The 13,948-nt window shown below is 54.5% G+C and overlaps 1 protein-coding gene across 3 annotated transcripts; it reads left to right on the top strand.

The window, feature by feature from the left end:
- The first annotated feature begins 1,458 nt into the window (after positions 1-1,458).
- Positions 1,459-12,262, top strand: HRH2 (histamine receptor H2). 3 transcript variants are annotated; one of them, XM_090150756.1, is made up of 5 exons: positions 1,459-2,649; positions 6,112-7,610; positions 8,516-9,455; positions 9,546-9,689; positions 11,215-12,262. In XM_090150756.1, exons 2-3 carry the CDS (start codon positions 6,532-6,534, stop codon positions 8,556-8,558), a joined length of 1,122 nt encoding a protein of 373 aa, XP_090006882.1. In that variant the 5' UTR covers positions 1,459-2,649; positions 6,112-6,531; the 3' UTR covers positions 8,559-9,455; positions 9,546-9,689; positions 11,215-12,262. The 3 variants fall into 3 exon arrangements, with proteins under 3 accessions (XP_090006882.1, XP_031454046.1, XP_090006881.1); XM_031598186.2 differs by lacking the exon at positions 8,516-9,455; XM_090150755.1 differs by having other exon boundaries at positions 8,516-9,689.
- Positions 12,263-13,948: the final 1,686 nt, after the last annotated feature.

The raw sequence follows: 13,948 nt of genomic DNA, 5'->3' as shown, positions 1-13,948 counted from the left end.
AAGCCTCTCTTGCTTAACAAATTGTCTCTCCACAATAATTAATTGTCTGGAGAGAGATTCCAGCCCTAGGTTTTTGGCCTCATTCCAGGCTGTGTAAGGGAAAAATATATATATATGGATATGTGCTTCCTGCAGGCCTTCGTTGTGCCCTTCCTGCACAGTGCAACAGCCCCAACCCATCTACCTGGTGCTGTCATGGCAGTGTCCCCAGAGCTGCCCCTCAGGCATCACCCCCCCTTAGTGACCCCATCCAGGCAGTGGGACCTTCACCCCAAGCTGTTCTCACATCGGTGGCTGCACAGGGGCTGTGTGCAGGCAATGCCAGGTGCTGAGCTCCAGGCTGCCTTTGGGACTGAGTCTGACCCCTTAATTTCCTTAAGAAATTCCTTCCAGCATGTGACTTTCACAACGAGTAAATTTAAATTAATCTTCATTTCTGCAGACTAAGCCCTTGGCTGCTTCTCCTCTCAGGGATAGGGAGGTTCCTGCCCTACTTCACGGTTGCAAAACTAGAAAGAAACATAGGATACAGAGCCTGCTCCTGCAGAACCCTACAGGCTTTGCTCTGAGGTCACATTCCCCAGGCCTCTTCCTCACCCATGGAGCTCTGCAGGCTCCACCAGGGTCACAGCTGGCTTTGGCCACCCCAAGAGGTGCCTGCCCCAGGTGTCATCTGTGGACAGCTGCACTAGGGTGGGGGTCGAGGACTTGCCTCAATCAATGTAAAACACGTAGCCCTTAGCCAGCTGCAGGATGCTTAATACCAGCAATCCAGCACCCTCCAATCCTCATCAGAGCCTGGAGAGCTTTGTCTAGATCAACAAACTGGAAATAAACCTCTAACATCCTCTCCCTGCACTATGAGAACATACAGGAATACGTCACAGGCTGTGCCTTCAGTCTGACACTGCAGCACAGCAGATGGGATCCTGGGTCTGACCGGGATCGGCACTGCGGCATCTGGGAGGGTGGAAAAGGCTCGAGCAACCTTTTCTTCCCTGGTCTTGGTATTGCAAAGTTGCCTGGGGACAAAGATATTCCTGGAACAGCAAGCACTAGTGGCACTCCAAATATATATAATCACTTGAACACATCTGGGAGATCCTCATCTTTTAGCTGTGCTGTGCGTCCTGATGATCAAAGTTAGCCATCAGTCTCTCCCATCCATAGAGGAAGCAGCCTATCACAAAAGTCCCATTTGCACAGTGCTGGCCTACCCAGCCATGGCTGGAGCCCAGCAGGACCCCTGGCCCCATGCTGCCCTGTTAGTCCCCAGGCACAGCTTCCCATCAGAGCTTCCCACAGCACCCACATTTGCCAAACCTCGCACTTTATTCCTGGAGTCCCAAACTTTCCCTGACTTCACTTGCAATTTCCCAACACACAGTTCCCAGCATTGCCTTGGCCTTTAATAAACTGCTCATTAGAGACTCACAGGATGCCTGCCCATGTGGGGAATATCCCAGTCCATGAGTTTCTCTGGCAAGCCCTGGTGTCAGCTGTGATGCAACAGTGGCTCAGCCACCAGCTGCCATGTCCCTGCCCATGGGGCTACTGGATCCTCACAGGGCTCTGATCCCTATGAGCTTCCCAAGAGAAGATGGAGCTTGCTCAGCTCTGAGCCTGAGGGGTTTTCTTGCCCCCAGGCAGCAAGAACATTACATTAGAAGAGATTAGGGCAATGAGACTGGAGAGGTTCTGCCCCCATAACCAGAGTTGCATATTCCTACAGGGCACTTCCCATCCTGAGACAGATTCTAGACCAAAAGATCCCTCCTCGAGCAGAGTTGAGGGGCAGAAGGAGTCAACACCCCAGCGATTTCAGCTGGTGAACATTCCTGAGCAGATTTGAGTCTTGTTTTGCAGAGCATTCCCTCCCTGCATACCACATTGCTGCTGCCCAGCAGTAACCTTCTGAAGCTCCAGCAGACCCCCAGGTTGTGAAACACAGAGCTGGGTTTGGGTCTGCAGAGACAAACACATCAAGGCCATTCTGCTTTGTGCACCAAGGCTGCTGGGGTCTCTGCTTGGCTGGGGTGGAGGTGAGGATTGCAGCCCAGCTCCATCCAGCGTGGGGAGCCCAGGGTGCACACGGTGAGCAGCACGACACATCAGCCCTTTGGTTGCTAGCTGGGGAGGCATGGAAATGGTCAGCATTACTTTCTCCAGCAGCACGGAGCTCTAAGACAGCCCAGCACAAGAGGGAGAGCAGAAAGGGGGAGCAGCTCCCCACACAGCTGGCCCAGCAGTTAGCATTCGTGGAAACCCACAGACAGACGAAAGACACCAGAAGCACAGAGGGCCACCCCTGCTGTTCATCACTTGGCTTGGCTCCCTGTGACACCGCACGTGCAGAGGATGCTTCCGGCACAGTTCAGAAACGGCTCAGGGCAGCTCTGCACGCAGCGCGCCCGGCTCCTTTCAACATTTCGACTTGGACTGGATAGTAACCTCGGAGTCTGAGTTCAGGGCTCTGATCCCACCCACCGGTGCTGTGACTCACGGCGCAATCAGCGAGCCGCCTGGATGTTGGTGGGCAAGGAGGAGGGACGGAGCTGGCGGCCGCCGCTCGCACACGCGCTGCTCCGGCACACGGTGATCCGCGCTCCCACCTGCTGCAGGGCTGCAGAACGCCGGCACCGCTCCCAGGTAAAGCTTTTGCCTGACTTTTTTATTCCTCTTGGTTGTTCCAGTGCTGAAGGGATTTCTAAGCGAGAGCTCAGAGGGGTCGGTGGGTGGGAGCGTGTCCCGCTCTGCGTTCTGTGCCATCTCCATCACGCCCTGCCCGGAACGCTGGGCAGCCTGGGGGCTTCTGCTGGTGGGAGCGGACAGGGGGAACAGCAGGTTAGAGAGGGGGCACGGGGCAGCAGCACTGCCCTGCCTCGGCACGCACCTCTCCCCAGCAGCATCCCCACGAGGTTACTTACTTCTCCCTTACTCCTAAGTAAACTTTTTTCTCCGAGCTGCCTGAGCTCTTCCTCTGAGCACACCAACCCTGGCCCAGCTGCTCTGCTCCCCTGGACCGATACCCAGGCACAGGAGGGGATGTTGCCCCCAGGACCAGAGGGATGCTGTGCCCCAACCCAGCTGTGGGCTTTGGGCAGGAGGCTGAATCCAAGTTTCTCTGCTCTCACTTCTGCAGCTAAAAGTCATGTCCGCCAGCTTCTGTTTTCAGTTTCACCTCTCATGCAGTCATTGAAGAGCAAACTTTTGAAATGCTGGAGGCTCTCTGCCTATTTCTGCATCACTCTCTGGGCTGTCTGCATTCAGGGGTACCTTGAACACTCCTATACACAGTGCCCCTGCTCTCCCAGGGCTGGCAGCCCTGATGGGATCGGCTCCTGCCTCCCAGCCCCTCTGCTTACCCCACAGGAAGCAATTGCTGCTGTACATCATCAGCAGTGCACGCTTACAGCACCAGATGGGAACAGCCCTTTGCTGGGGTCCCCGTGCCCCTCAAGCCCTGCCTGCTCCCCACCACCAAACCTCAAACATCCTTTTTAGTGACAGCAGAAATCCCCTCCCTGCTGCACTGTGCTGTCACAAGCACCTCTTGGTGAACCCAAGTGTTTAATCTCTTGATTAAACACTTCAGCACAGTTTTGGAAAAAGCCGTGACACCTTGCTGTGAGCTCTTTGGGGTCAGGAAATCAGCTTTGCCCATAAGAGACATGTCCCAGCACCTTGCTTCATATAATGCAGGAGAGGGAGACTTCTCAGATCTGGGGGCCTGGAAATACTCCCCAAACCCACTGCCATGTCCAGGCACATGCCAAGCGTTCTCTCCTGTCCATCTGCTTTTAATAATTTTGTTACAAATCTATTAAGCCAGAAGAGGGAATACACTAATGGAGAGCAGCAAATGTTACTGGCACTGCAGAACCTGATGCAACCATCCCATCCCCTCCATGCAAAAGTGTTCAAAGTGCCCAAATGTACAATGCCAAAAGAAACGATGCTAAAAGGCGAGGGATGAGGAAGAAGAAGGGAGAGTGAATGAGAATTTCCCGTAGACAAATCACAGCCCCAACCCTAGAGGAGACAATCAGCATTTTAAATGAGAATGAAGCCAATCAAATGTCCACGGGCTTCCACAGAACAGAAAACATCCATTCATGCAGGAATTACTTCAGGAACTGTAAGGTTAAAGTACGAGCTGATGGGGAAGATCGTAGTGTGCTGCAGTAGGAGAAGCTAATGCACTCATGGCTATTAATAGAGTTCCTTAAAGATCAGACTAAAGACACATTTTTGTTTAATAGCTTTCATTAGTGATCTTGATTCAGAACATGGAAAGTTGCTAAGAAAATGTACTGGTGAGAATCTTGGGAGAACTGCTGAACCAGACAAGGGACTACAGGAGATGAACCAAAGGTTCTAAAATTCAACAGAAACCAAATGGCTGTCACAAGTTCACACGCTTAGGGACCAAAGGCAAAGGTCACTGCCCCAAGCAGTGAAAATAGCTCAGAAGTATGTGGCTATTAGGGAGTCCAGGGTGTCTGTAGGAAGACAGCTGGCACCTGACCAGCTCTCGCAGCGGTAGAGTCCGTCTGAGCCCCGTATTGCTGGGAAAGGAACTTCAGGGCGACCCAGCAGCATTGCACTGCTCAGCTCTCTGCTGTTTGGGGAGAGAGTTTTGGCCAAAAACAGGTCCAGGCCAGGATGCATTGCCATGCAGTGCCACTCCTCTTGCAGAGTTGTGTGCCAGTGGCCATCACCTGGGGAACGTTTCCATGAGACAGTATAGAATATGGGACAGTCTCCCACCAGAGTTCAAGTTTTGGCTTTGCAAGCACCGTGCCTGGAACTAGCCCAAGGTGCAGCATCCCATATCCACCCCCACGAGTCCTGTCCCATCCCTTCTCAGCAGAGATGGACGCACCATCCCCATGGATGGCAGCTCCATATCACACTTAGAAATGTTCCTACTTCCTGCCCAAGAAATACAGAGGTCTGCTCCTCGCCGTCAGCTAATGGGAGAAGCAAGATGCAGCAGAGCTCCTCCTGACCCAGCCTGCAGGATCAGCTGCCCCACAGCACGGCCTGCAAAGAGGGCTTTGAATACAGCAGAAGGAGCAGACCCTGCCAGGAGGGTCCTACCCAGCACCACTGGGCATGGGCAGCATGACCAGGTTCCATGCTGTGACTGCGGGCACCACGAAGGCAGCAGAGCCCCTGCCCTGCAGCAGTGCTGGGCCAGCAGCACGGCCTCAGCCAAGCCCATGTGAGCTGGCACAGGAGTGGCTGCTGGTGGGTGGCAGAGCAGCCACACGGGAGGCTGTGATCCACCCACTGCATTTTTCTAAGCCTGCTACTCCCCCTATAATTTATCCTGCCATTTCCAGCGCGTTAGGAGCAATAGGAAAAACATTCTTTTCACTTGGAAATACCCTTCTCTGAGAACAACCTGTTCTCCTGGCTGCCATCAGCAGGAAGCACTCAGCTTGTGCCACGATCCTTTGTGCACAAAGAGCTTTCCATGGCGAGAGCCTGCGCTGCAGCAGGAGGCAAGGAGCCACTCTGCCACCTCCCCGTGCCCCTCATCCCAGTGCCCCAGTGTGGGCCACCCCCACGGGTTCACTTCTCCCAGTTCCCCTCGGAGCATCCAGCACCTGTCTGGATCTTGCTCTGGTCAGGGGAGCAGAAGCCTCTAAGCAATGGGAAATCTCCTCCCTGAGCTGGTTGAGCAATGTGGCTAACAGCAGGGATCAGCACAAGGCATGGGACTGCTCAAAGTGCTGTTGCAGGCACAAAGTTTAAGAAGTTCAGCTGTGAAGCCTCATAAATCACACAGCTGATTAATTTTACTAGATTGCATAAATCGAGTGCACTGCTCCTTCTGGAAAGCTCTTTCCTCATTTCAGTCCAGCCCTTTTTTTAATCACAAGCCTGTAGGAACTTCTTTCCTCTGAAACCACCCCTACTCCACATGGGCACTCCAAAGCAACAGGCAGCAAGCAGGGTCTGCTGTCCCCAGCTGCCAAAGAACTCTCCAGTCCAGGTCTAAGTGAGCCAGGACACCCAGGGAGGTGCAGAAACCCCATTTCTGGAGGGGCTGCCCAAGGGACTGTTGCCCACTATGACCCTGACCTGGTGCTCTCTTTGCAGGCTGTTCGCAGGTAAAGAAGCTTGGTCCCTGACGAGTACTGCTGGCCACCATCTCTGACCCAAGCACACAGAGTAAGGCAGGCATGAGACCCCGTAGGACCTGACCCCATAGCATCTGACCCTGCTGGGCTTTGCAGGAGAGAAGGGAACAGCTGACACCCACCAGCAGTGCCACGGGAATCAGCTCCAGCCCCAGATGGACCAGGTCACACAAGAAAGTTGCAGGGGCACATCATTCCTAGGTCACGTCACACTCAGCAGACAAGGCTGAATGCGTGAAGGGGACTCTACTGTGATCTCCAAGGCCATCATAAGCCCAAGATTGGTTTGGAAGGAACTCCAGGGCTGCCTGGTAGAGGCTCACCCCAAGCACCTGTAGAGTCACTGACTGCAGAACCATTCCACCCATGCGACTGCACTATGGATCCATGTGGCAACCTCACAAACCCTTCAAAAAACATGGACTTCCCTCTGCAGCTGCTGGTTGGGTCCTGCCTGGCCCTGCTCATCATATTCACTCTCTGTGGTAACATCATTGTGTGCCTGGCTGTCACTCTGGACCGCCGGCTCCGCAGTCTGACCAACTGCATCATCGTATCGTTGGCCATCACCGACCTGCTGCTGGCCCTGCTGGTGCTGCCCTTCTCCGCCCTCTATGAGCTCACCAGCGAGTGGCCCTTCGGCAGCACACTGTGCAACATCTACCTCAGCCTGGATGTCATGCTGTGCACGGCCTCCATCCTCAACCTCTTCATCATCAGCCTGGACCGCTACTTCGCCGTCACCACCCCGCTGCGCTACCAGCAGCTGGTCACCCCATCCCGCGTGGCTGTGGGCTTGGTTGTTATTTGGACAGTTTCACTGATGGTTTCTTTCCTCCCCATCCACCTGGGGTGGAATACCAATGGGACAGCAGTTCAGAACACAACACCCAACTGCACCAGGGAGTGCAAGCTGGAGGTGAACTCTGTGTACGGACTGGTGGACTCCTTGCTCACCTTCTATATCCCTCTGGTCATCATGTGCATCACCTACTACCGGATATTCAAGATAGCGAGGGAGCAAGCCAAGAGGATAAACCACACATGGTGCTGCAGCAGCAACAGCCCCATGCCACCCATGGTGAAGGAACACAAAGCCACTGTGACGCTGGCAGTGGTGATGGGAGCCTTCATTATTTGCTGGTTCCCCTATTTCACAGTGTTCACGTACCGAGGGGTTTGGGGGGACGGCAGTGTGAAAGGCACACCCATGTCCATCGTCCTCTGGCTGGGCTATGCCAACTCAGCACTGAACCCCATCCTCTATGGGACGTTCAACAGAGATTTTCGGGTGGCATACCAGCACTTGTTGCACTGCTGGAGGACAGGGGACCCCAAGAGCTCCCTACAGAAGGGTCAGCCCCGGGGCAGGAGCTTGGATGGGCAGGAGGGGAAATGCCTGAAGCTGGAGATGAGGAATGGGAAGGGCATCTTGCTGGCAGATGGAGCCCTGCAGAGGTAAGAGCTGCCCCACAGTCACACTGCTGGTCCCCAGAACCCTGTCAGCTCAGACACCCAGCACTGCCGCTCTCAGTCTGCCCCAACAGTGAACACAGCCAACAGCAAGTTCCATTCCCATTTCTGGAGCAAAAATAGCTAAAATAAGGTTGGAAAATTTTCTGGGAACACAACCACACATAGAGCCATAAATCCCCCCCGCAGTACCCCAAGCACCACCAGGGGCAGGACCTTGGAAGGGGTGCAGTGATGGGGAGGACGGATAGGATGCAAGCACTGTGCCCAGGAACCCCCATCTCATGTAGTCAGCCTGCACCTCCTTGGCCCACCTGAGAACACAGACACATGCTGTGCCATGATGTGAGCTGCTGCTCCCAGACCCTAATCTAACCTCCAGGCAGCAGCAACTGATAACCCCCTGATAGCCCAGAAACTTTCCATCCCACCGATAAGCTGTTCTTTCCCTCCCTGCTGCACGTGCCCTTGGTGCCGTCCCCAAAACACAGTGTGAAGCCTTAGGAAGGAGAAAGCAGGGAGGTGAAGCAGAGGGCAGAGTGGTGCGAAAGGCTCAGCCTGCGAGTATCACACTCAGGCACATGCCTGGCTCAGTAAAGATGCTTCTGCAGACACAGACGGGGCTGGAAGGAAACCTGTGCTGCTCCTGTGGAGCACCACGTGGGATTTTATTTAACTAAATTGTTTGTGCAATGCAAAACACCAGCTGGTTCCTGCACAGCATTACAGCCCGTACCCAGGGGAGGGCAGAGAACCCTGGGGGGATGGCCCAGCAATAGGCTGGATCAGGTGCTGGGCTCAGTCAGTTGGGCAGGTTTGACTCCTTCCTAACACTCAAGTGCATTTGAATGAGACCGGCAAAAAGGTGAGCATCTCTCACCTCCTTCCAGCAAGAGAAATAAATGTTTCCTCTCTGGATTTGTGCCCAAATGAAGCAGAACATTGGAGGGAAGAGGCTGAATAGCAGGCAGTGCTGCAGTGGGGCACATATCGTGCACTACAGGAAGCAGAGGGGAAGACACAAAGACAGGGATGTTTCTTGACCTTTCTAAATCCAGAGAACTCTTCCCCATACCAGCCAGCATCACTGCTGTGGTTTCTGCTTGTGATCAGATAAAAGTAAATGTGAGGGCTGAAGGTTGAGTTATTGGTTTTACTTTCCCTGTTTATCTGCCTACTCACTTGCCTGGAAATGATGCATCAAGGATGGCGTGGGCCTCTCTCACTTCTCCCCTTCCCCATCAGGGATGCACACGTTGGGTGTCTGAGACCCCAAGACCATGCAGGAATCACCCAAACCCTAACTGCCAGTATCACCCCGAGCTCAGAGAGACATGGTCCCTCTCTTCCAGCCACATTAACAGAACAGAGCAGCACATATCACTCACAAACCCATATCTCCCTCCAAATAAGACTGGAGCCTAGCAGAGCTCTGCCCAGAGCAGCCCCATGGGGTTGTTCAGGGTAAAGCATTTTGAAATGTTGCCCATTATGTTTTTTCCTGTTACGAAGCAAAAGGAAAGACTAGCAAACATACTAGAGAAACAGGAATGGTCTCAGGAGATGTCAAGCATAGGAACAGGAGTCAGACCCATCACTTCTATGGAAAAAACATGCAGCACAGCCATTGTGACACAGGCAGCAATTCCAGGGGTAGTGGGGAGCATGCAGGGCTGCAACTCCTCACCCCCTGCCACACATTAAACAGGGAAAGAACTCACTAAAGAAGCAGAAATGGAAAGCAGAGTCCTACTCCTGTGGGACAGGACCTGTCCCAGCCACCACATCCTGTTCCTTCCCATGGGCTCAACCCCATGCAGGCAGCAACTGGTGTGCGCAGAGCAAAGCCCGCAGGCTCACCCATGCTGGCACCAGCCTATCTCCTCTTTACATCTCCATGTGCAATTTCACTCTTTCCAGTGACAGAGCTTTCCCGTGAGCCTCAGCCACCCCATCTCCTGGCCTCCGCTCCCAGCTGCCCTCTTCCAGCACTCTGCAAGGAAGAAAGGACACAGCTGGACTTCCCTTGGGGAGAAACCTGAGAGCAGAGGCAAGGGCTGCAGGGTGAGTAGAGGGCTGGGGTTTCAGGGTGCTGCTGTGTTTAATGAATGGGAACATCTATTGCATTTTTCTGGGTCCAGCCATCCCATCCCAAAAGTCAGCAGTGCAGGGAGCAATAGCACCAGAGGTACATCCTCCCTCTGGGAGCATTTGCTCTCCAAACCCAGGGCAACTACCCAGAGCTGCCCCTCCTCTTTCCCCAGCTGCTTTTGAAGTGTGAGAGTACAAAAAACACTTCACGATGCTCTGGAAGAGACACTGCCAGCTCCCCTTGCCCATGCTGGGAACAGCCACTCTGCACTGCAGAGGCAGCTGTGCCAGATCACAGCTTTCCAGCACAGTTTTTTTTCAAGCCTACATCAGCGCCATGAGTCACCACCTGACTGGACTCCCAAGTTGGGAGACTGACACTGGGCATCTCCACTGCCCCCAGCAGCACTGGGCAGAGGATGTGGCAACTTGCCCCCGTGCAATGGGATGCCTCTGAGCTCCTGAGAGCCACTCTGCGCAGCCCTCCTCTTCAAGGACTGGGCAAGGTCATCCCGACCTGCACACACTCTCTCTTAAACACTGCATGCTGATAACGTGGGCTCTCCTGTATTGATTGTGCCCAGGGGGTGAAAAATGAGGTCAACCACACGTTGCAGCTAGAGGAGCACATCCCAGCCAAGGTCATGCTGACAGCCCCACGTATGGGGCCCCACTGGGGTGTGACATACAGAAGTGACAGCATGGGGAGGGCACAGCACAGAGGCTGCTCCCGAGGGGACAAATTACCACCACCCCGCCCCCCAGGCAGGAGGTGTCTCAAGCCTCCTAGCCAGCAGGACAGAGGGACAGCCAATTCCAGTTGTGCTCTTTGTGCTTTCCCTCTGTGATGCTCACATCTTCTGAACAACATTTAGTTTCCCCAAGGCAGAGACAAGATGCCAATCTCCCCCAAGAGATTTCTAATCTAATTGGCACAGCAAAGCACGGTTGATCTATGCAGAGGTTTGCAGATCTGAGGTCCTGCTGCGGCCACAGATTTCCTCTCTGTGACATGGAAGTGAGGACAGGAAATATCACCTCATGTGAGGACCCATCTGAATGCAGGAGCCAAGCAAAGCCCCGCAGCACCCACCTGCAAAGGAGGGAGAGGAAGCACTCTGAGGCAGAGCACTGCTGACCCCAGCACGCCCACGAGTGTCACTTTGACTCAGTTATTTGCAGATGTGACAACGCAGCCACTGCTGCTGGCCCACAGAGAGGGGAAGAGCGAGCAGAAAAAGCCACAAAGCAACATAGAGCTCCTCTGAGGAGTGTCAGAAGATGAGCTCTGGGTGCCACTGCTGAGCTCTGCCCCTCAGCAGCTCTCAGCACACAGCTGCACTCTGCTGAGAACATCCTCACACCAGAATCCTCATTGCACCACAGACCCCCTCAACCATAGCAGATGCTTAATGCAGAATCCCTCATGCCAGGGAGAGGAATGTGGGGCAAGCAAATGCTTGCACGTCCTTTGAATGGTCTCTCTGTTCCCCTGTAGGATCCTTGTGCTGGTACGTGGCACTTGCTGTCTCCCCAGATGATGCTGGAAAGGCCTCTGCCTGCTCACATTTCTTACCGGGAGCACAGAAGAACCTCCACCATCAGGGGCCGTGACACCTCCAGCACTGAGCCCTATGTTAATGGGTTGAGAGCCAGGGCGTACCCCAGCAGGTCTGAGGTTCAGCCACAGCAGGGAAAAGGAGATGCAGCCGCAGCCTCGATGCCAGACAGCCCAACTCAGGACCGGCACTACGCCCCGCGGTGCTCCGTCAAAAGGAAACATCCACCTCCCAGGGGGGCCCGGCAGAGGGGGTGAGGTGACAGGAGAGCTATCGACGGCCACGATCACAACACGCGCGGCCCTGCAGCATCCTCACGGGGCAAAGAGGAGCCCAACTCGGGGGTACTGGGGAGTCCCCTGCTCTCCGTGGGCTTCACAACCTCAGCCCCACGGCAAGGAGAGAGGATCCGGAGCCACGGGAGCCGCCGAGCAGCGTGGCTGCCCCCAGGCTCTTTTCCCCCGCAGAGCTCAACGCCAAGCCTGCAAAAACAGGATGTCTGCGAGCGAGCCTGGGCAGAACTCAGCCATACAAAATCCCGTTTAACACAGAGGCAGAACAGCACGATTGATTTCTCCAAGCACACTCTACCTCGAGAAGAGCTCCCCCTAACCCCCAACCCCCTGTACCCCACCCCTTCCTCTCCGCCGCGCTCACACAACACAACCGCAGGGACGAGCGCACCGCTCCCAGAGCCGGGGGGCAGCGAGGGCAGCAAAGCGGCTCCGGGCCCCCCGGGCCGGGCAGCATTACGGGCTCGGAGCTCCCCCTGCTTGCGGCTCCCGGCCCGACCCTCCCTGTCCCGGAGCACCCCCAGCCGGGGCCGGGCCAGAAACACCCGCGGCATCCACCCTTCCCTCTGAAACTATAGGAGGAAGATCTGACAAACGCACCCCACCCAAAGCTGTGCCACCTATGATAACGATTAGAGACTGATCTAATTGCAAAAATAATTGCAATTGAAGTGTTTAATTACCATACTAAGCAGGAAGAGCCGCTCCCGACTGTTTCGGTAGCACTCCCGATCCATCAAACAAGGTTTGGGGCTTGTTTGGGGTTGGTGTGTGTTTTCTTTTTTATTATTATTAGATTGCAGCCCTGGGGGGATGAAGAGATTTACTAATTAGGGTCCTGGAGAACAGCCACCAACTTGCAAACACTTGTTTTTAATTTCAATACTAACGAGGCTGGAAGGGGGAGAAATCCAAAATGCAGAACAGCTGTGTGGTTGCAGCCCTGCAGCCCCTCACCACGCTGGCAGAGCCCTGGTGCTGCTTGGTGTGATGCCGTGGGGCTGGGTTTGTGCTGTGCCAGCACCTGTCACCCTCTGATCCCATCCACTGCAGTGACAGCTTATCCAGGTCCTGGTGCCAAACCCTGCAGAACAACAGCAGGAAACTTCTCCAGGTGGCATTTGGTTTTGTTCTCTCCTATATGTGCAACAAAAGGGGATTAAATTCTTTCTCCAAGCAGCAATTCTGAGAGGGAGGAGAAACCGCTTAGAAAGCTCCTAAGCAACATCTGCTTTCTCAGATAGGAATATCCCCCTGCCAGCCAAGTGCCCAGGGACACCTCCATCCTTTGGGCCCTGTAGGGATGCAACCATTGCTCTGGGTAGGACCCAAAAGCACAGAAGGGGCTATGGAGAGGGGACGTAGGAGCTGCTGTAGGGCACTCTGGTGTGTTCCCCTCCCAGAAGTGTAGCAAAGGACTGTTTTATCTCTTTTAGATAAAAGAGAATCATCAGTAGAAGAAGGGGAAAAAAAAAGTGTTGGGGTGTTTTGGGCTCTCATGTGATTAAACACAGAGGAGATGGAAAGGTAGCAAGCAGCCCCAAGCAGACAAAAAAAAAAAAAAAAAAAGAGAGAGAGATAAACTTTGTTTTAGAAATCCCAAGATTTGGTTTTCTTCAATAAAATGCATTGGAGGTCACCCACCAAACAGTTCTGGCTCTGAGGTCTCAGGTCTCTGTACCGTGGGACCACCGGGAACATGGCTGTGGGACAGGAGAGGGGACAGAGCCACTAGAGGGCACAAGTAGGACAGAAACACGTCCCCATTCAGGTCACCTGCCGCCCCACAGAGCAGCAATGCTGGCGGTCCCCAAAGTTCCATGTCATCCCCCGCCCCAAAGCACCTCCCAGAAGTCTGCCCTTAGCCCAGGTCCCAGGGGTTTGGTGTCCCCAGGCACCACGATGACACCACTGCTGCATGATGAAGATGTGCCCATCCAGCCAGCCACTGACACCCCATGTCCTCAGTGAGGATGGCACAGCTGTCCCCAGCCCAGGACCCTGCATTCCCTGGCACTGGCAGTCCTCAGGCTGGGGGCCAGCAGCCCCACACCACGTGCCCATCACCAACCCAGCAAATGCTGGATCCATGCAGGGTGACACCGCACAGGCAGAGTGATGTGATGGCACAGCGGTGCTGCCCATGTCTGTGGGGTGGTGATGGAACAGGACATGGCACACGGTGTGTGTGCTGCTGCTCCCTGCAGGCATTGGTGTGAGGATGGGTGGATGCAAACCCAGCGCCCGCAGCCCCTGCAGCAGCACCATTACGCAGGGCTCTCCATCCTTTTTGCTTAATGGGAGGCGTTTTTCTGTCTCATTTCCTTTACCCTCAGCACTGAAACCGCCTTTCTGCAGCAAAACAAGCCAAGCCAGAGAA

This window comes from Phasianus colchicus, chromosome 15, assembly GCF_987193195.1.
Source record: "Phasianus colchicus chromosome 15, bPhaCol1.hap1.1, whole genome shotgun sequence".
Lineage (NCBI taxonomy): Eukaryota > Metazoa > Chordata > Aves > Galliformes > Phasianidae > Phasianus > Phasianus colchicus.
The sequence above is the reverse complement of the archived record's forward strand: the minus strand, read 5'-3'. Positions and strand labels throughout refer to the sequence as shown.